The sequence below is a fragment of the Artemia sp. Qi Xiang Cuo genome, chromosome 8 (genome assembly GCF_049724085.1).
Source record: "Artemia sp. Qi Xiang Cuo chromosome 8, ASM4972408v1, whole genome shotgun sequence".
NCBI lineage: Eukaryota > Metazoa > Arthropoda > Branchiopoda > Anostraca > Artemiidae > Artemia > Artemia sp. Qi Xiang Cuo.
This window is the reverse complement of record NC_142801.1, coordinates 46954375-46978041: the sequence shown is the minus strand read 5'-3', so window position 1 is coordinate 46978041 and position 23667 is coordinate 46954375. Positions and strand designations below refer to the sequence as shown.

At 35.0% G+C, this 23667-nt stretch overlaps 1 protein-coding gene and 2 non-coding genes across 3 annotated transcripts in view; all 3 read right to left on the bottom strand.

Moving 5' to 3' along the window:
- The window catches only part of Vps11 (vacuolar protein sorting 11), a 99734-nt gene that overhangs the window by 40998 nt on the left and 35069 nt on the right, over positions 1-23667 (bottom strand). Inside the window, exons 8-9 of the mRNA XM_089092989.1 lie at positions 22718-22871; positions 14252-14398 (exon numbers count right to left, since the gene is read on the bottom strand). Of these exons, the coding sequence (XP_088949115.1) occupies positions 14252-14398; positions 22718-22871 (301 nt within the window). The remainder of the gene's footprint in view (positions 1-14251; positions 14399-22717; positions 22872-23667) is intronic.
- TRNAS-GCU (transfer RNA serine (anticodon GCU)) lies at positions 12708-12789 on the bottom strand. The gene has a single exon. It is a non-coding gene; the product is annotated as a tRNA-Ser (tRNA).
- On the bottom strand, positions 13071-13152 carry TRNAS-GCU (transfer RNA serine (anticodon GCU)). Its single transcript has one exon. It is a non-coding gene; the product is annotated as a tRNA-Ser (tRNA).

Sequence of the window (23667 nt, the reverse complement as noted above, 5' to 3'; positions counted from 1 at the left end):
ATTTCTTACAAGATCAGCTAACAGTTAGTCAAGCAATAATAAGTAATAAACTGTACAAAAACGTGCAGAGATTATTTGAAAAAAAACTACAACATTCTGCTTAAACGGCATATTTTTTTTCTCTCTTTTTTCTTTTCCACAGATAGCTTGGCACTGCAACATCGTAGAGAGTTGTTCAATGGCTCATTTTAAAGGAAATTAATTGGGTTAAAAATCTTTTGTAACTAAAATAAATTTTCTAAAAAAGAATAAATTTTTCCACTAAAAACTGCATTTTTGATGTCTTTTCATACTGCAGTCGTTTCACTTACAATAAGGAACGAACTGTAACCCATAGTAACTGATGTATTAAATCAATCAGTTATTGGTCATAATAAAGAGCTGTCCAATGGCTCATTTTAAAGAAAATTTCTGTATATAGAAACCTTTTGTAATTAACAAAAATAATTATTATTATAAAATAATCCGGGTTGCAGTGGTAGCTAGCAAGCTAGTAAGAGACGATCACGTTCAATGTTAAGAAATATAAAAACCCATAGCTCCTAAAAAAGGAGTCAGATCATTTACAGTAAAGAACGAACTCTAGCCAATAGTAATTGAAATATACAGGAACAAATAAAATTATAATAAAGAATGAATATAAAGTAAATATAATCGCAATGATAAGTTTACTGTTTATAACGTGTTGAAAAGATACAAAGGGATTAATTTTTATCGAACACTCCTTCCCTGTTTGCCAAAAACCAAATATCAAGTTATTTTTTTTTTACCTAACACGCCTACAGGCCACAGTTGGCAACGAATCCGGGTGAATGAGGACTCATTCGAAGCGAAATTCGAACTGTTAGGGCCTTTTGATATTTTCAGAACGAAAAAATTCTCCCCCGAATTTACATTTACGAAAAACCTCGTTTTCCTATAAGAGCCCATGTTAATTTTTGAAATTCCTAAAAGCATAGTATTTCATTATTAAATTAGATCAAAATAATTCTCTTAACCTGACAAGACCGACTGCAAGCTTCCAAAAATTCCAGCTCTTTCCCAGAAGTTTTTTTTTGTCGAAAAACGAAAATCTTACTTTCTATTTGCTTGCGTCGAAAATAGATTTCAGAGACTAAAAATAATTTAATAAGTCTCTGATGGTATAGTGGTCACCATTACTGTCTTTCATGCGGAAGACCCGGGTTCGATTCCCCCTCAGAGTAATTTTTTTATATATTGAATTTAAAGTAGTATTTCTTAAATTTAAAGTTTAAAAAAGAAACTCAGTTTCTTTTTTAAATCCAATTTATTAAATCCTTCGGCTCAACAGGCGTCTCCAGAAGAATATCACAGTCGGCCTTCAGCTTACAGGTAAGTCTCCACTGCTTTGATAACATGCAGTATACCCGCATGCTCGAAGAAAAGTTGAAAAAAGAAAATCTTACTGTGCATTTGATTTGAGTATTCCGGAATTAAAAGCCTTAACAAAAGAATCTTCAAAAGCGGTGGGTTTTGGGGGGCGGCAGCCCCCCAACTTTAACTGCTGACAAGATCAGCTAACAGTTAGTCAAGCAATAATAAGTAATAAAATGTACAAAAACGTGCAGAAATTATTTGAAAAAAAACTACGTTTTCTAAAGAGTTAAAGAGGCTGAGTCACAAGTTCGAACCTTAAAACGTACATGGATTAGGAGGTACAGTTGGGGGGCTGCCGCCCCCCAAACCCCCCGCTTTTGCAGGCTCTTTTGTTAAGGTTTTTTAAGTCCTGTAGCCTGCAATCAGTTGGTCGTACCAAGTTCATCACATTATAGCTTGTTTTCGGTTAGGGAAAAATCCCCTGTAAAAAATCCAGCAAAGAGGCTCAGTACTGTTTCTAATCAAAAAAATGCAATAGGATGTTCTTACGGTAAAAAATTCAAGCAGACTTCGTTCGTGTTGCAAGGGAAAAAGCGGGGGTGGAGGGGGGGGGACCTCCAAAAACAAAAATCTTAACAAAAGAGGCTGCAAAAGCGGGAGGGTTTTGGGGGCGGCAGCCCCCCCAACTGTACCTCCTAATCCCTGTACGTTTTAAGGTTCGAACTTGTGACTCAGCCTCTTTAACTCTTTAGAAAACGTATTTGTTTTCAAATAATCCGGGTTGCAGCGGTAGCTAGCAACCTAGTAAGAGACGATCACGTCCAATGTTAAGAAATATAAAAACCCATAGTTCCTAACAAAGGAGTCAGATCAAAACAAAGTACACCATTAGAACCGCCTTGTCCGAAACCCCTGTATAGGAGACTTTCTGTTCCTTGGCTTGAACAGTAAGGGAAATATATTGGCTTGAAAATCAAGAAAAGTGGCAGCTACTACAACATTCTGCCTAAGCGGCATATTTTTTTTTTCTTTCTTTTTTCTTTTCCACAGATAGCTTGGCACTGGAACATCGTAGAGAGTTGTTCAATGGCTAATTTTTAAAGGAAATTAATTGGGTTAAAAATCTTTTCTAACTAAAATAAATTATTTCTAAAAGAGAATAAATGTTCCATTAAAAACTGCATTTTTGATGTCTTTTCATACTGCAGTCTTTTAATTTACAATAAGGAACGAACTGTAACCTATAGTAACTGAAGTATTAAATCAAACAGTTATTGGTCATAATAAAGAGCTGTCCAATGGCTCATTTTAAAGAAAATTTCTGTATATGGAAACCTTTTGTAATTAACAAAAATAATTATTATTATAAAATAATCCGGGTTGCAGCGGTAGCTAGCAACCTAGTAAGAGACGATCATGTTCAATGTTAAGAAATATAAAAACCCATAGCTCCTAAAAAGGAATCAGATCATTTACAGTAAAGAACGAACTCTAGCCAATAGTAATTGAAATATACAGGAACAACTAAAATTATAATAAAGAGTGAATATAAAGTAAATATAATCGCATTGATAAGTTTACTGTTTATAACGTGTTGAAAAGATACAAAGGGATTATTTTTTTTCGTATATCCATATATGACGCGATAAATGAATGGAATTTTCTTAAACGTTTATCTTTCGACAATTACAGTAGAGAACAAACTTCCCGCCCATAGTAATTATAATTAAAATAAGATTATAATTTATGACTCATTTTACAGTAAAGTTTATCCGGGTGGCAGCGGTAGCTAGCAATCCGGGTTGCAGCGGTAACTAGCAACCTAGTAAGAGACGTTCACGTCCAATGTTAAGAAAAATAAAAACCCATAGCTCCTAAAAAAAGAGTTAGATCAAAACAAAAAGTACACCATTAGAACCGCCTTGTCCGAAATACCTGTATAGGAAACTTTCTGTCCCTTGGCTTGAACAGCAAGGGAAATGTATTGCCTTGAAAATCAAAAAAAGTGGTAGCAACTACAGCATTCTGCCTAAACGGCATCTTTTTTCTTTTGTTTTCTTTTCCACAGATAACTTGGCACTGGAACATCGTTACATAAAGGATCGATACGGTTCATAATAAATGCAGAGCATGTAAGTTTCATCAGATATAATTCCGGGTTGCAGCAGTAGCTAGCAACCTAGTAAGAGAAGTTACATAAAGGATCGATATGGTTCATAATAAATGCAGAACATATAAGTTTCATCAGATATAATTTCATCGTGTTAATAATATCTAAAACCAATTGTGTACTAGCTGCATTAAAAGACGATCATTGGAAAACCATTGCAGACATTGGATTTAGTTAGCTACTTGATCGTTTTAGGTTCGTCTCTTATTATTTCAAAGAAGAAAAGCCGTAAGCTTTTTCCTGCTTGTAATCATCTGGGTTGCAGCGGTAGCTAGCAGCCTTGTCATTATAGTAAGGAACGAACTCTTGCCCGTAGTAACCTAAATATTGTCAAATTAGCTAATTAATTTCTTCTGATTATGTTTTAAAAATAATTTTCAAACAGTTCGCGAACTGTATAATAAGAGTCTCAATAGTAACCGAAACTCTAAAAAACGGAATTTTAGTTTCAGTAGATATATCAAAAGAATTGAATTTTTATACTGACTCTAAAACATAGAAATTTCATTAAGTTTACTCTTACCCACCAAAAGCTACGAGCCTGAGAAAATTTGCCTTATTTTCGAAAAAATGGGAAAACAACCCTTAAAAGTCCTAGAATCTTAACGAAAATCACACTATCAGATTCAGCGTATCAGAAAACCTTACTGTATAGGTTTCAAGCTCCGATCTGCAAAAATGTGGAATTTTGTAGTTTTTGTAATAATAGAGAACGAGTATAAAGTTATTATAATCACATTGAAAAGGTTACTGTTTACAATATGTTGAAAAGATACAAAGGGATTGATTTTTCTCGTATAACCATATATGAAGTAATAAGTGAATTCAATATTTATCCACGTTTATCTTTCGACAAGAAATGTTTATTTTATTTTTATGCTCAGTTTAGGATCGCTAAAGTTATTATGTAAACTGCAAAAATATATATGGTATCTGAGCAATAGTTTTAATTTTTTTATTCACACTAGAAAAATACCTTAAAATTTAAAAATTAGTTTATTTTTTGTTAGGTTACATGACATATGCAGGACTCGTTAACTGCCTGATTCTTTGAGGTTCGTCCCTTACTATTTCAAGGAAGAAAAAGCCGTAGGCTTATTCCTGTTTGTAATCTGGGTTGCAGCGGTAGCTAGCAACCTAGTAAGAGTCGATCACGTCCAATGTTAAGAAATATAAAAACCCCTAACTCCTAAAAAAAGAGTCAGATCAAAACAAAAAGTACACCATTAGAACCGTCTTGTCCGAAACAACTATACAGGAAACTTACCGTCCTTTGGCTTGAATAACAAAGAAAATATATTGGCTTGAAATTCAAGAAAATTGACTTTAACCACGTTATTCTCCACAAACAGCATATTTTTTTCTTTTTTCTTCTTTCTTTTCCAAAGACAGCTTGGCACTGGAACATTGTAGAGAATTGTTCAATGGCTCATTTTAAAGGAAATTAATTGGGTTAAAAATCTTTTATAACTAAAATAAATTATTTCTAAAAGAGAATAAATTTTTCCACTAAAAACTGCATTTTTGATGTCGTTTCATACAGCAGTCTTTTCAAAGATATTTGATTTTTGTAAATAAATCATAATCGTATACCAGCGGTAAGATTTGAACCCATTCGGGTTGCAGCGGTAGCTAGCAACCTAGTAAGAGACGATCACGTCCAATGTTAAGAAATATAAAAACTCCTAACTTCTAAAAAAAGAGTCAGATCAAAACAAAAAATACACCATTAGAACTGACTTGTCCGAAACCCCGTCCGGAAACTTACCGTCCTTTGGTTTGAATAACAAAGAAAATATATTGGCTTGAAAATCAAGAAAATTTACTTTAACCACATTATTCTCCACAAACGGCATATTTTTTTCTTTTTTCTTCTTTCTTTTCCACAGATAGCTTGGCACTGGAACATCGTAGAGAGTTGTTCAATGTCTCATTTTAAAAGACATTAACTGGGTTAAAAATCTTTTGTAACTAAAATAAATTACTTCCAAAAGAGAATAAATTTTTCCGCTAAAAACTGCCTTTTTGATGTCTTTTTATACTGCAGTCTTTTCAAAGATATTTGATTTTTGTACAGAAATCATAATCGTATACCAGTGGTAAGATTTTATAGTAAAGAATGAACTCAAGCCCAAAGGAACTGAACCTTCTGGTTCGTTCTTATTATATTCATTATTTTAGCTAGTTGGTAACAAAAGCGAGCTCCATTTTTAAATATTTTTATAGTAAGGACCGAAGTCTATCTCATAGTAACTGATGCAACAGGGAAAAGAAAAGGAGGTCTTTGGTATATATTATGTCATACGAGATTATATTTTTTTCACAGGGGCTAGCGAACTATAAAAGTATCACAGAGAAATGTTTAATGGCTCATTTTGAAGGATCCGGGTGGCAGCGGTTGCTAGCAACCTTAAAAACCTACAACTCCAAAAAAAAGAGTTAGATCAGAACAAAAGGTACACCATTAGAACCGCCTGGTCCGAAACCCCTATATAGGAAAATTTCTGTCCCTTGGCTTGAACAGCAAGGGAAATATATTGGCTTTAAAATCAAGAAAAGTGGCGGCTACTACAACATTCTGCCTAAACGGCATACTTTATTTCTTTCTTTCTTTTCCACAGATAGCTTGGCACTAGAAAATCGTAGAGTTGTTCAATGGCTCATTTTAAAGTAAATTAATTGGGTTAAAATCTTTTGTAACTAAAATAAATTATTTCTAAAAGAGAATAAATTTTTCCACTAAAAACTATCGGGGTTGCAGCGGTAGCTAGCAACCTAGTAAGAGACGATCACTTCCAATGTTAAGAAATATAAAAACCCATAACTCCTAAAAAAAGTCAGATCAAAACAAAAAGTACACCATTAGAACCGCCTTGTCCGAAACCCCTATAGAGGAAACTTTCCGTCATTTGGCTTGAACAGCAAGGGAAATATATTGGCTTGAAAATCAAGAAAAGTGGCGGCTACTACAACATTCTGCCTAAACGGCATATTTTTTTCTTTCTTCTTTCTTTTCCACAGATAGCTTGGCACTGGAACATCGTAGAGAGTTGTTCAATGGCTCATTTTAAAGAAAATTAATCGGGGTTGCAGGGGTAGTATACTAAAGAACGAACTCTTGCCTATAATAACTTGTATAGGCAACTTAACTGTAATGTAAGCTTGTATCCGGGTTGCAGCGGTAGCAAGCAACCTAATAAGAGACGATCACGTCCCATATCCAGGTTGCAGCGGTAGCTAGCAGCCTAGTATTACAATACAGTTAAATTAAAGGACCACATTATATGCATGATGATGCAACATACACTTATCTTTTGACAAGATAATACTAGAGAAGCATCTTTTGAAAAGTTGTTTTCCGGGTTGCAGCGGTAGCTAGCAACCTAGTAAGAGATCCGGGTTGCAGCGGTAGCTAGCAACCTAGTAAGAGACGATCACGTCCAATGTTAAGAAAAATAAAAACCCATAGCTCCTAAAAAAGGAGTCAGATCAAAACAAAAAGTACACCATTAGAACCGCCTTGTCCGAAACCCCTGTATAGAAACCTTTCTGTCATTTGGCTTGAACAGCAAGGGAAATACATTGGCTTGAAAATCAAGAAAATTGACTTTAACCACGTTATTCTCCACAAACGGCATATTTTTTTTTGTTTCTTTTCCACAGATAGATTGGCACTGGAACATCGTAGAGAGTTGTTCAATAGCTCATTTTAAAGGAAATTAATTTGGTTAAAAATCTTTAGTAACTAGAATAAATTATTTCTAAAAGAGAATAAATTTTTCCACCAAAAACTGCATTTTTGATGTCTTTTCATGCTGCAGTCTTTTCAAAGACATTTGATTTTTGTACATAAATCATAATTGTATACCAGCGGTAAGATTTGGACCCACGCCTCCGAAGAGACTGGTGGCTATCCGGGTTGCAGCGGTAGCTAGCAACCTAGTAAGAGACGATCACGTCCAATGTTAAGAAATATAAAAACCCATAGCTCTTAAAAAAAGAATTCAGATCAAAGCAAAAAGTCCACCATTAGAACCACCTTATCCGAAACCCCTGTATAGTAAACTTTCTGTCCCTTGGCTTGAACAGCAAGGGAAATATATTGGCTTGAAAATCAAGAAAAGTGGCAGCTACTACAACATTCTGCCTAAACGGGATATTTTTTTTTTCTTTTTTCTTTTGTTTCCAGAGATAGCTTGGCACTGGAACATCGTAGAGAGTTGTTCAATAGCTCATTTTAAAGGACATTAATTGGGTTACAAATCTATAATAACTAAAATAAATTATTTCTGAGAGAGAATAAATTATTCCACCAAAAACTGCATTTTTGATGTCTTTTCACACTGCAGTCTTTCAAACATAATCGTATACCAGCGGTAAGATTTGAACCCACGCCTCCGAAGAGGCTGCCTCTCATAAATATATATGTGAATTTGGGTTGCAGCAGTAGCTAGCAACCTAGTAAGAGACGATCAGTCCAAGGCTAAGAAATATAAAAACCAAAAACTCCTAAAAATAGAGTCAGATCAAAACAAAAGTACATCATTAGAACTACCTTGTCTGAAACCCTACTAGATAAATAATGAATTTCATCATAGTTTTATATTAGAGCTATGACGTGAATAGAAAATCCGGGTTGCAGCGGTAGCTAGCAACCTAGTAAGAGACGATCACGTCCAATGTTAAGAAATATAAAAACCCATAGTTCCTAACAAAGGAGTCAGATCAAAACAAAAAGTACACCATTAGAACCGCCTTGTTCGAAACCCCTGTATAGTAAAATTTTTACAGTAAAGAACGATCTCTCTCCCGTAGTAACTGATATGTTACATTAAAAGACGATCATTGGAATAAAAAGTTATTGCATGCATTGGACTTAGTTAGCTACTTGATCGTTTGAGGTTCGTCTCTTACTATTTAAAAGAAGAAAAATTACAATAAGGAACGAACTGTAACCCATAGTATAATAAAGAACGAACTCTTGCCTATATTAACATGTATAGGCAATTATAGAAAGGATCAGTCTAGTAGATCATAAAAAGGGATTACATAAGTTTCATCGGTATCAAGGCTTTGGGGATGGCTGAAACCTAGTAAAGAAAAAGACATGGCACGTATCGGATTTAGTTAGCTTTCTGATTCTCTGAAATTTGTCTCTTACTATTCGAAATAAGAAAAAGCCATAGGCTTTTTCCTGTTTGTGATTTTTATAGTAATGAAGGAACTATAGCCAATCGTATTGTTACATAAAGGATACCACTACAGGCCCTTGTTTTGATGATGATTATGCACAAATCTAGGTTGCAGCGGTAGCTAGCAATTCGGGTTGCAGTGGTAGCTAGCAACCTAGTCAGAGACGACCTCGCCCCTTAGTAAAAAATAAAATAGCCCATAACTCCTAAAACTAGAATCAGATCAAAAACGAAGCACACTGTTAGAACCGCCTTGTCTGGAACCCCCTATATAGGAAACTTACCGTCCCTTGACTTTTACAATCGTAAGATGTAGCCTGGTCGTCTCTTACTATTCCAATTAAGAAAAAGCCAATGGCTTTTATCTGTTTTGTGATCTTAATTCACGCATGCGTTCAGTAATTTCTGAAGGAATAGCAGCTTTTCGTAAAAAATCTGAGTATAAACAAAATCGACAAGGGTGGGATTCGAACCCAGGTTCAGGTTCAGGCTCTTTTATTTACAAACTAAATACAACTACAATATGGGTATGCCCGGCTGAGAGTCTAGCTCGTATTACCAGGCAACCAATAACAAATAAAAACAAAAAAAACATAATATGTAACCGCATTTATACATAATCACACTCTTTTGTAAATAGATAAAAAGAAAGAAAAATGTAAGACTTGCCAAGCATCACCCCAAGCCAGCAGCCAAATGGAGAACAAACTAAAACAAAACACCAAAAACAGTGAAGTGAAGCCGTGGGGAAACCCTACCAATAGAATGTGCCAGCGGGAAGACCATAACTGAATTAAAAAAAAATTAAAAAAAAAATGAAATTAAATAAAATGATCAAAGGGTTAGTAAAAGATTTTTTAAATGACCCCGCAGTGTACCAACAGAAAGACTAATATTAAGACCCGACCCATGCACATTCCAAAGTTTGGTTATGCAGTGCCTGAGTGAGAACCTCGATCTCTCAGTGCAAGCTCAGGGTTCAACATACTTAGAAGATCCCCTCGTTCCATAAACGTGCTCACGTTGATTAAAGAGATCCATAGCATAGAAAATTTTCGGTAGAATTTTAGCAAAATACTTAACACAAAACATCAATCCATGAAAAGATAATAATAATTCCACTGGTAATATATTAAGGAAAAAAATATATACTTTTATTTGGCGATTTTGATGGTAGGGATATTGGGGAGGGAATGAAAGTTTTCAGAATACGCAGTGCTTTATTTTGCTGCCTTTGAGGTGGTTTTATATGAGTTTAAATGTATTCAGAAAAATCAGGGGACAATAAATCAGATAAGAATAGATAAGGGTAAAATATACCAATCTCATTGTATAAAAAGGTAGAATAAAATTCAAATGCCGCAATATTCCAATATTCCTTCCAAACTTCATTCGCAATTTAGCAATGTATTCTTTCCAACTCCTATTTTGATCAACTAGCACACCTAAATATCTCATAGTAGATACACGCTTTAAATAAGTATATTCACCAATGGGTAGTCTACTAAGTTCAGGTAATGACTGGTCAGTACGAAAGAAAATTATGAACTTGGTTTTTGGCATATTAACAGATAATTTATTTGCACTAAACCAAGTTTCTATCCTCTCGAAAGCTGCCAACATATTCTTCTTTAAGCGACATTTCATCAGCACCGCTCACTGTGCAGGCCGTATCATCAGCGAATAGGATATTTAGCCCGAGATCTTCCAGCGCCCGGTTAATGTCGTTAACATAAATAAGAAAGAGTAGAGGTCCAAGTACGGACCCTTGAGGAACGCCGACTTGACCAGTGATACCAAGTAGTGAAGAGGTAGCATTTCCACCATCCACAAACTGACTACGCCCAGTTAAATATGAGTCAATCAGAGAATTTGTAGGTCCCCGTATACCATAATTTTCCAGTTTACGAAGCAAAATTGTATGACAAATAGTATCGAACGCTTTTTTATATCTATAAATATAGTAGCTGGAATTTCTTTTTTATCCAAAGTGTCGTGTATAAACTGTGTGAGTGTCAGAATCGCATGTTCAGAGCTATGACCCTTCCTAAACCCAAACTGAAGGTCATTAAAACATCCCCTCTTATCAAAAAACTTCAATATGCGGTTGTAACGACATCGTTCAATTACTTTTGCGAATGAAGATAGGATCTAGATTGGCCTGTAGTTTGTTGGATCTTTCACGTCATCACCCTTATGCAGGGCTAAAACACGTGCAGGCTTTAAGCAGGCTGGGAAACGTCTACTTGAAAAACATAAGTTGATAACATGAAATAAATATTCGGTAACATCAGGCAATATCTGTTTTAATAGGCTGGTCGACGAGCCATCTGTAGCTTCCGACGACCCATTCTTCAGTTGGTATATAACTTGCAGTAATTCATCTGCTGAAATTAGCGTTAGGAAAAGAGAGCAATCCGATGGAGGCGGCATGTAAGCAGAATATGCTGAATCGGATAAACTTCGAGTTGGCGCCTCAAGTGATGTTCAGTGACCAATATTTGCGAAGTGCTCATTTAGGACACCAACAACATTTCGCTTTCCTTTAACAATTTTCTTGTCTTTTAGTAATAATGTCTCTTCCAGAGAGCTTTCCATTTTCTTTTTCCCAGGGCATTTATTAATAATCAACCATGTCTTGTTTGGGGACCCTTCAGCATTTTTAAATTCATGAAGATTGTACAACTGCATTGCTTATCACAGTAGCTTTGTCAGAAAAATCCTGTACTGGCGAAATTTGGCCTGATTTTCATGTGTAGGATCTGCCATGAATTTCCTGAAGAGGTTATTTTTGGTATGGATAGAGGACAGAACAGCAGCTGTAATCCATGGTTTCTTTGGTTTAATATAACGCCTACCTTGCCGGCTTGATAAAGGACATGCCTTATTAAGTACTATTTCAAACTGGTTGATGAAGTATTCCACGTCGTCACATTCTAAGCAGAGAGACCGGTCGAATTGGGACAGTAAACTTTTCAGTTTATAAATCGAAGCAGCGTCCAGTCTTCTTGACCTCAATGAAGAGGGTTTAGGGGAGGGACCCGTTTCAAGGTCGCACAGGATCATAAAATGGTCAGAAGTATCTTCAACTATAACGTTACAACCCAGTGTCTCGAAATTTGTGAAAATATTGTCAATTAATGACGCTGACGACTCTGTGATTGTCGTCGGGATCCGGCATGTTGGAAGCAAACCCGCGAACATACACATCGTTACAAAGTCAGCGGCAACATTATTCGAAAGCTTTGAATTCATATCCCCATGTACATTACTAATATCAATATTAAAATCACCCAACATCATTAACTTACACTTTCTTTGGGTCATCAGCGAGCTAAGTTCATCGAACTTTTCTACAAATTGTTTAGCAGCCGAACTCGGCGGCCTATATAGGACGCAACATAATACTTTCGAAGGACTTAAATCTAACTCAAAATCCAAAGTGCACAACACATTGGATTGGCAAACCAACGCCTTAACCAAGCTAATTATATATAATTAGCTAAATATTATAATATGAAGGCCTCCTTGGATCAGCATCTTATATCCGTAGAGCCAATTATATAGTTTTTGCTTATGAATGTTTCATCTGTTTTGAGAATGCTACGTTTCAGTTCCTGTATAGGATATACATGCGCCTGTATACGCAAGCGTTCAGTAATTTCTGAAGGCATAACAGCTTTTCGTAAAAAATCTGAGTATAAACAAAATCGACAAGGGTGGGATTCGAACCCAAAAGTGCACAACACATTGGATTGGCAAACCCAGGCCTTAACCAAGCTAATTATATATAATTAGCTAAATATTATAATAAATAGGCCTCCTTGGATCAGCATCTTATATCCGTAGAGCCAATTATATAGTTTTTGCTTATGATTGTTTCATCTGTTTTGAGAATGCTACGTTTCAGTTCCTGTATAGGGTATACATGCGCCTGTATACGCAAGCGTTCAGAAATTTCTGAAGGAGTAGCAGCTTTTCATAAAAAATCTGATTATAGACAAAATCGACAAGGGTGGGATTCGAACCCACACGTGCAGAACACATTAGATTAGCAGTCCAACGCCTTAACCATTCGGCCACCTCGTCTTATTCGATAAAGCTAATTATATATAATTAGCTAAATATTAAACTAAATATTATAATAAAAAGTCCTCCTTGGATTAGCAGTCCAACGTCTTTGCCCCTCGGCCGCCTCGTCTTATTGTATAGTGCCGATTATATAGTTTTGGCTTATGAATGTTTCATCTGTTTTGAGGATACTACGTTTCAGCTCCTGTGTAGCCCCACTGTGATCTTAATTCACGCATGCGTTCAGAAATTTCTGAAGGAATAGCAGCTTTCTTAAAAAGTCTGATTATAGACAAAATCGACAAGGGTGGGATTCGAACCCACATGTGCAGAACATATTGGATTAGCATTCCAACGCCTTAACCATTCGGCCACCTCATCTTATCCGATAAAGCTAATTATATATTTACATAAAGGCTTGATCATCGGATAAAGCTGAAACATAGTAAAGGACAATTATGCAGCGGTACCATTGCATATATTGGACTAACTTAGCTGCCTGATAAACGGCATCTTTATTTGACGATATTTTGCATAGACGGCATCTTTTTATTTTATCTTTTCAACAGATAGTTTGGCACTAGAACATCGTAGAGAGTTATTCAATGGCTTGTGTTAAAGAAAATTATTGGGGTTAAAAAGCTTTTGTAATAAAAACAAATTATTTAAAAAAATCAATGTTACCGCTAAAAACTGCATTTTTATAGCCAATCCTGTTCAATGACGTCATAATCGTAGGTTCTTGCCAGGGCGATCTCTTACTGTACCAATTTTTCTGTTTGTGATTTCACAGTATTCGGGCTGCAGCAGTAGCTAGAAACCTAACAGTACATACCGAACTCATAGTAAAGATCGAGCTTGGTCAACCAGTTCGTGGTAATGAACTGTATAGTAAGAGCGACTCATCTCAATAGTAACCAAAACTCTAAAAAAACGGAATTTTAATATCAATAGATACATCAAAAGAATTGTATTTTTATGCTGATTTTAAATATTTAAGTATCATCAAGTTTAGTCCTACTCATCACAAGCCTGGGAAAATTTGCCCTATTTTCGAAAAAAGGGGAAAACACCCTTAAAAAGTCATACAATCTTAATGAAAATCACACCATCAGTTTCAGCGTATTAGAGAACCATATTGTAGAGGTTTAATGCTCATATCTGCAAAAATGTGGAATTTGGTATTTTTTGCCAGAAGAAAGATCACGGATGTGTTTTTATCTGCCATTCTTTTTTTACAAAGGGTGATTGTATCGACCCAGTGGTCCTAGAATTTCGCGAGAGGGCTCACTTAAACGGATAATTAAAGTTCTAATGCCTTTTTTAATCTAAAAACAAAAAATTTAAAAATAGAATCACTTTTTACAAAAAAAAAACTGCATTTTTGATCGTCTTTTCATACTGCAGTCTTTTCAAAGATATTTGATTTTAAAAACAATTAAAAAGTTCGTGGTAACAAACTGTAATAAAAAGGACTTACGCATAGAAAACTACTGAGTTTTTCAGTATCTCTTAATTTGGCATAGCAATTAATGAGAAGCGTCGTGTGATCCTTGGTCGCCAGTCTTTCTCTGTGCAACAGCTCAAGGTACTGAGTGAGACTCAATATTCTTGGTGAATCAAGATACTAAAAAAAATCATAGTAGCAGACAATGACTAATTATTTAACCATTCATCAAAAATAATAATAAAAAAACTTCAAATATATTAATGATATAATATGTTACAGGTAATTATTTGGAAAAAAAAAAATCAACAATTCAACTTTTAATTATGAAGAAGTTTAAGCATGAAAAGACTATAAAAGAGGCTCGCAATTAATGAAATTTTTGTTGGGCAGATAAAGTATCTGAACTATATCTCACACCTTCGTTAACTACATTCGACATTTTTCTACGAAATATCTCCTTTTTTCATGTGGGCAATTCAACTTATTTTTTTCTCATTAAGGAATTACAACCCATCCCACCCTGCCACAGGCGTACGTCCCTTACGAAAAAAGTCCGTAGAAACAGGTTATTCAAACTACAAAGATCGTCAACTTCAGCTCACTAATGAGAAATGTACACTCAGGCAATAGTCTCGGATAGAATTATATATTTAATTTGAGTGCTACTTTTTCCATCGTTTTTTTTTTTTTTTAGATAAGCTGTTTTGGATTAAGACATAACAAGACACCTATTTAATCACACTGACATTCAGTTTTTATTTAATTTCTTAATTTATATTAATTGAGGTCTTTTTAGAATAATATTCCTTTGTCATGCAAACTAAAGTAGATTGTAGAATTCGAGTACCGTTTACTAGCTTTGAATAACTTTTTTCATATTTGACCAAATTCATACTTTCCAAATGTTGAACATATAAGTTTACCATAAATGCCTTTATTGCCACCTTTTATAACCTTTGAAATCAGTTTATATTAGGTAAATGTTGAAAAAAAAATAAATACAAATATGAATAAATGCCATCCGGATTTTACAAGCTACTTTACGTTCTTATGACAAGGATCTATACTGGTCTACGGTGGTTCGCTAACAACAACCAAATTATAATTTTATAATTAATTCGTATTGTTCTTTAAATAACTGGAAGTAAAGCAGTCCAACCACGTCTATTTTTTTTTTTTTTTTTTTTTGCATATTTTCAGCGGTATCTGCAGCCTGTTAAAGAACGAACCACGGCCCATAGTAACCAAGAATAAGAAAATGCGTTTTAATACAAACTGTCCAGTGAAAAAAAAAATGTCATTGGTAGCTGATTCAGGAATGGTAACTATTATCTCGATTGGTCTTGATTGCAAAATTTTATTTTGAAATAACAAACGGAATCGTCCAATTTTCATGATTTTCGAGCCTGCGCCAACCACGGCTGTCGATCCTGCAGCCCCGTCAGTTATTAATTACAAAAACATTCCAAAAAAGAAGTTTTCAAAGAAAAGTAAAGAGTCATATTAAACTTAAGACCAGTAGAAATAAATTCCTATAACGATTCAAACTCAAAACGACCAAAAATTATTATTAAAGAATAAATGAACTCCAAAACGAACAGAATTAGAATATACCATCGTAGAGAACATAGAGATAGCAGGTACTATTATAGAGCAATAACTAAATCTTAAAACGAGTAAAAATACAATCGAATGTTCAAGTCAAGCTCAAAACGAACAAAAATTACTATAAACAGGTGTTTGGTTACTGACTTTTCCACCTTCCCTAGCCGGTAAAATCTAATGCTTGTTAAGTCATTTACGCTTTATCGACAACTACATGTATCTTGAACACTATACTTCTGTTTTTTATATAAAATCGTCGAATAATAAATATAAAATCACTATAATAATCAAGACTTCTGGAAAGAACTAATAAAAATAAACTGAATATTTGCTATATAATGCAAATGACTACCCTTCTCCCTTATTCCAAACCGTTAGTCAAAGGCTTCTTACGTCATTTGTGTTTTATTGTAAACTATGCGTCTTGAACACTATACTTTAATGTTTCAAAACTTCGGAGAAAAACAAATATAAAATTACTGAAGTAATCAAGAAAACTGGAAAGAACTAGTGAAAATAAACTGAATACTTGATATATAATGATTTTAATTCTTGGAAACTCAGCAATTGAAAATTTCATTTCAGTGCAATTTTATTTTTATTTTTTTAACATTGCAAATATAAAAGAAATTATTTGTAATATATTTCGTTTTCAGTAAAGCGCAGATGACACAACAAGCCTTTAACGGTTTAGGGAAGGGGGAAAAGGGGAGTCCTGGTTGAACTTCCTTGAAGTAATGATATTAGGGTTGTTTTAAAACATTTTAAAAAAAAATCTTTCAGTTTTAATGATTGAATTTTAATGTAAGTTTCTTTTATATTGTTTTTATTCTATTCGTCTGTTTTGCTGAGGACGGCCCTTGGATATAGGGTCGAAACATTCATTTAAAGTTACGTTTCACTGTCTTATATAAAAATTTCCCTGTTGTTCTACTTATTTGTTTATTATGGAAAGGCAGTGTGGTCTTCGTCGCTATTTGCGTCTAGCTTACGGGGAGCAGTTGACTTATGATATCTTTTATTTTATTAGTTTAGGAAAAAACATGCTAATATTATCAATCAACAAAAGTTTTTAGAATCTTGTAGAAATGAAAATCTTATTCCTAAGTCTTTAAGGTATAAATTGAATTTAAATACCCCTAAAGAAGCTCAATTCGCGCAAAAATTAAATTTAAAAACTCTTGTCCACATTATAGTTGACAAAAGACAAACGTGACACAATATTTTTTTAGCAAGAAAATGTCTTGAACACTTGGTATTCGGAATTCTGTCCAAAGTTAAACATTCTCAGTTGGTAAGATTTAAAAATAATTCAATTAGTTATGTTTTTCTCTTGTCTAAAGTATAACCTTATAAGAAATTGGAATGTCTGGAGGTCTGGATCTTCGATGAATCATCGTGTTTATACCCCGAGGTTTACTCCTGGACCCCAACCACTATCGGTAATTTCTCCTCTAGAACTTTTGAACCAAAGAAAATTCAAACTCTTGAAAAGGTCTAAAATTCTCTTTTCTACAAAAATAAGTTCCTGTGGAAGACATTTTTTCGTCCATATAAAATTCTTTGCACAAACTTTACACATCCTTTTCTAACCCAGATGAAGTTAGGTCTTGTTTTATTAATACACTTTACGGCAGCCAAAAAAAAGTTATGTTTCATACTAATTTGACGCCAGTAATTTCGCATGACATGAAAGTTTTGTCTAATCTTCGCAAAGACCCTTTAATTATAATAACTAAAGCAGACAAAGGAAACTCGCTTGTACTCATGGATACCTTAGATTACGACAATAAAATTTATTCACGCTTAAATGAAACAAATACATATACTTACATAAAACACGGCCATACTGATATGCTTACGAATACAATTATAACCGAATTAGAGAATCTAAAACAACATTGCAAAATCACCCCAGAGCTCTATAATAAATTTCTCCCCCGAGATAGCTTTTGCCCAAAGTTTTACAGTTTACCAAAATTATACAAGCAAGGTATTCCCTTAAGGCCAATTGTAGCATGTACGAAAGCCCCTGCTTCCAATATTGGAAAGTGGTTATGTACAGCCTTCAAACCGTTACTTTATTCTCAAAAATCGTACATATGCAATTCGGTAGATTTAGCAGAAAAACTTAAAAATGCAAGCATTTCAGAATATACAGTAGTAGGTAGTTTCGACATAGTTTCTATGTACACAAATATTGATATAGCAATATCTGAGCAATTATTAAAAAATAATAGAAGAAAACTATCATTTAATCAAAGATTCAACAACAGGAATAGATTGCAAGGTTTTGATGTCCCTAGTCAAAATTTGTAATAAGTATTCAATGTATTTTGCAGCTCTGTAATTCTTTTTATCAACAAAAAAATGGTCTCCCTATGGGTGCGCCGCTATCCGGGTTATTAGCGAACATTTATGTGGAACACCTTGAAAATTGGGCTTTAATTAATATTTTTTAAAACATGTCTGTTGGGGGCGTTATATGGATGATGTAATATTGCTCTGCAATTATGGGGAAAATGAATATGGGGGCTTTCTAGATCTACTTAATACATATGATCGAAATTTACAATTTACCTTGGACATTGAAAATGCAAATAAATTACCGCTTCTGGATGTTTTAATTATTTGCGACATTTATAAAATGGATTTTACAATTTACAGAAAACCCACACAAAATAACAGATATCTACATTTTAAATCCAATCACCCCCCACAAGTTAAAAGAGGTGTTGCTACATCTCTTGTTGACCATGCCCTAAACATTTGGTCTGAATCTTACATCACAGATGAACTAAATTTTATTAGAGACATACTTTTTGGAAACGGTTATCCTATTGTCTTTATTAACGATACAATTAGCCGAAGATTGACAAGACACTCCCGTAAAGTTAAGGGTCTTTTGCAATGTGAAGTTCCCGTCAAGCCCTCAAATATAATTTACCTTCCATATATTCCAAAAGTCACTACAAGTTTAAAAGAGTTTGCACACAAAATAATTTTTATGTCATATTTACAAATAATTTTAAAATCATGAATTTCTTAAATTCTGTTAAAGATACACCCCCAGTTACTCGCCAAAGAGGGTTTTATCAAATACCTTGTGACTGTGGCAATTTTTTTGTTGGTAAGACCAATAAAATTTTATAAAAACGCCTACAACAACACAAAGATGACATAACTAAAGCTTTAAATTCTAATAATACAAATATTTCCTTTGATTCCGCTTTAAGCAGTCACATATATAATAACCCTAGTCATAAAATGCTTTTTGAAGAAACTTGCCTTATTAGCAATGATTTAGGCATAAAACAGGTTGTTCGATAGGCAATTGAAATTAAAATCAAAATAAATAGTAATATTTCTTTAAATAGGGATTTGGGGGAATATTCGCTTAATGCCTTATATACAAATTTAATAAGAAATGATTTAACTAATTATATTAAAAAACCAGTAAATAACTCCACTCAACCTATTACGAATAGACCATATAGGCTGGCTGCCAAGAAGGCGAGATTAGCTTTAAAAGCTTATCTGTAAGTATTTTAATTTCATCTGAATGAATTGTTACCTGTCCATTTCGCTTGGTGTACCAGTCCTGGTTGAACTTCCTCGAAGTAATTATGTTTGGGCTGTTTTAAAACATTTTTTAAAAAAACCTTTCAGTTTTAACGACTGAATTTTAATGTAGGTTTCGTTTATATTGTTTTTATTCTCTTCGTCTGTTTTGCTGAGGACAGCCCATGGATATAGGGTCGAAATATTCATTTAAAGTTGCGTTCCACTGTCTTGTATAAAAATTTCCCTGTTGCTCTACTTATTTGTTTATGATGGAAAGGCAGTGTGGTCTTCGTCGCTATTTTCATCTTAATACCCTTTGCCTTTTCAAATACAGCCAGAATCAAAACTTGCCCCTTTCTTAATGATAAATCCTGCATGTGAACAATTTATAAATTGCATAATTTACAATTCTTGTCCGAGGCAGTGGGGAATATGGCATCACAAATGAAACTCAGAGAGGAAAGAAAATAACAAAATGAAAAATAAAAATCATGCCCAGCCCTGACCCAGCTATGCCCTGGTGGCATAGCTATTACACTTTTTGACTAGCTTGAATAAAATGATAGTTCCAAAATTTTGACTTTTTTTAGGAGAGGGGGCACATAAAAAGAGCAACAAGGAGGGGGGCTGATTGCCCTCCAATCTCTCTTAAACATCTCCTTAACATACCTTGGAAGTTTCCACCTAATATCCTCAGCCTTTCCTGAAATATTGCTGATATGCCTTTTTCACAACCAACAAGGACAAAGTGTGATTTGATTGTGTTTGGCATACTTTTCAACATTACCTTTTAAGTTTCAACGTAATATTCTAAGCTTTTTTGGTAATCCAGGATCAAACATGCCCTCTTTTCTCGATATAAGATCTTATGTGTTAACAAGGGCAACACGCATAATTTACAGTCATTGTACCAGGGACTGTGGGAGGCAGCAAGGGTTGTCAACCCCAGAGGCATAGTTATATTGTCTATGGACTATTTTGAACAAAATGGCTATTTCAAAATTTTGATAGGATCCATTTAGGGAAGAAAGGGTGTGTGGGGGAGGCTGGTTGACTTCCGATCACTTTTGACTCTTTAAAAGTGAACTAGAACTTTCGATTTCCAATCAAATGAGCATCCTCCAAAGTTTATACGACTACCCCTCCCATAAAAACCTTATGTGTTAACAATGGGCAAGTTGCATAACTTACAACCCTTGCCCCCGGGCTGTGGCAGATTTATTTAACCCCTGAGGCATAGTTATTTGACCTTTGGAGTATTTTAAACGGCTATATAAAAATTTGTACCGGATGCATTTGGGGAAAACAGGGCGTGGGCGGTTGGAGGCAAGTGGCCCTCTGATCAATTTTGACTCTTAAAAATAGGACTAGAACTTCCGATTTTCGATCGAAAGAGCCACATTCGAAGTTTATACGACCAGTCCTTCCATATGAGGTGCCTCTGGAGAAAAAATAAATAAATAATCAAAACTGAAGCCTTATGGCTCTTCAGTATAGGCAACGTTATAGCGTTGCCTCTGATAATAAGCCTTAAATATTAACAATGGGAAACTTGCATAAGTTACAGCCCCTGCCCCAGAGACGGTGGGGATTTTGTAAACCCCTGAGTCATGGTGATTTGACTTTGAACTATCTTGAACAAAATAGCCATCTCAAAATTTGATCGGATACATTTGGTGAAAAAAGGACGAGGGGGGGGGGCTGGATCAGGGATGCCAAATTGCACACTTTTCGAGTGAAATGCACTATTTTTTCCTCAGAGAGGTAACTCTTTTTAGACGTCGGCAATTGGCAAACCTGGGCTAAATACGCTACATTCATTTTCGACTCTTAAAAAGGGCACTAGAACTTTCGATTTCCAATTGGGTGAGCTCCCTCCAAAGTTTATACGACCGCTTTTCCCATAAAAACCTTATATGTTAACAATGGGCAACTAGCATAACTTATATCCTTGCCCCAGGGGCCGGGGGGGGGGGGTGTTGTCAACCCCAGAGGCACAGTTATTTTGCCTTTGGATTATTTCGAGCAAAATCGGATCTATTTCCAAGAAAGTGGTGCAAGGGGGGGGGGGCTGGTTACCCTCCGATCGTTTTTGACTCTTGAAAAGGGAATTAGAACTTTAAACTTCCAATCAAATGAGCCTCCTCCAAGGTTTATACAGCCACCTCTTCCATTCAAACTTATATGTTCACAATGGGCAACTAGCATAACTTATAGCCTTTGCCCCGGGAGCTCGGCTTGTTAACCCCAGAGACATAGCTATTTTACCTTTAGACTATTTTGAACAAAATGGCTATCTCAAATTTTGATCGATCCATTTGGGGGAAAAGGGTGTAAGTGGGGGGGGGGGGTTGCCCTCCGATCAACTTTGACTCTTTCAAGGGAACTAAATGTTTCAATTTCCAATCAAATGAGCCTCCTGCGAAATTTACAACCCTTGCCCCCGGTCTCTTGAGAGTTTTGTCAACCCCGAAGGCATTATTATATGCTCTTTAGACTATCTTAATCAAAATGGCTAGCTCAAAATTTAGATCAGACACATTTGGGGAAATGAGGGTGTGGGGGGAGGGGGCTAGTTGCCTTCCGATCACTTTTGCTTAAAAAGTAAACTAGAATATTCTATTTCCAATCAAACGAGCTTCCTTCCAAGTTTATAGGACTACCCCTTCAATAAAAACCTTATATTCCCCGGGAGATAACTTACAACCCTTTCCCCGCGACTCTAGGGGGGTGTCAACCCCAGAGACATAATTATAAGATTTTTGGGCTACTTTGAACAAAATGGCTGTCTCAAAATTTTGATCAGATGCATTTGTGAAAAAGTTGGCGGGGAGGGGGAAGGGGTCTAGTTCCCCTCCGATCACTTTTGAATAAAAAAGACACTAGAACTTCTGATTTCAAACCAAATGAGCCCCCATTAAAACTTTATACGACTACCCCTTCCAAATGAAGTGCCTCTAGGAAAAAAACAAAAAATAAACGGATAATAATAAAACACTGAAGCCTTATTGCTCTTTACTATAGGCAACGCTATAGCGTTGTCTCTGATTTATAGCAGTCGAGGGATGTGCAGCTATACTTTGGGAAAAGTTTGTAACTTGCTATAGGGAAAATCGTCATTTTATATTATTTCAAGCGGCAAAAATTGGGTATAACACTGAACTTTAACAAAACCTAAAATATTAAAAACAAAATTTTCTAACGGATTTAAAATACTGCAATTTTCCAGCTTCTTTGAAAAATATGTAAACTATTAGCAAAAACGAGCAAAATGACCAAGTTGGTACCCCCCCCCCCCATACCTCAAACATTTTGGCAATTACCAACCTTTCTGATAACGTAAGAAGGTTCAATTCGTCCAATGGTCTTAATATACTGTTCCATAGCAATGGAGTGATCGCCTTTAGCATATAAATGGTCACCGTACTGGCGAAACAGCTCAGCCAAGTTATCAGCATCATACTGGTGCGCCTTGGCAATACTGAAATGAAACAAAAAAGAATTGCAAATAGTAATGAAAATAGATACGGCTTTGCAATGTTCTATTTCAAAATGCTTTGAAAACCTAAATGAGGGTTAAATTATAGACCTTTCCAATAGTTTTGAAGATTGATTTATATTTAAAGATCTTACAGACTATGCAAAAAACTGAAAGAAATCGAAAGGACTGAAGAATTTTTTAAAAATTAATAAAAAAAAGGTATCATTTTAATTGCCAAAATACAGCTCAATGACGGACAACGTGTTACAACAAGCTGTAACGTGTCACTTGACGACTAGTAGCCCTATTTATTGCATAGCTGGTTCTACTGATTGGATCGGTCCATTTTCCTGCATTTAGTGCTTGAGAAACTTAATAATGATAAATGACATTTACTGTAAATTTTTAGGAATTCCTTTGTACGTGCTTAATGTGAACAAACAAATATTCTTGAACATTCATAAGATAACAGACCCGCTAGAAACCTCAAACTTATTTAGTCTACATGAACTCTTTCATGGAGTCCTTACTTATGGAGCCCTTAAAACAGTTTTGAACTTTAAGTATATGTAGTTCAAACTATTTTGCTCACCCATCTAAAGGGTACCTGTCAGAACCAAAAAATGCTGAAACTTGAAAAGAAATTATAAGAAAAAACAGCAGAATATGGTAACAAAAAGATGGTAAATCAAGTGTTTCGAAGAAAAAATAGCGCTATATTTTTATACTACTACTACTAACAGCTCAGTGCACACCCAAGCTGCCTAAGGCTAACACAGCTACGCACACTCCTCCT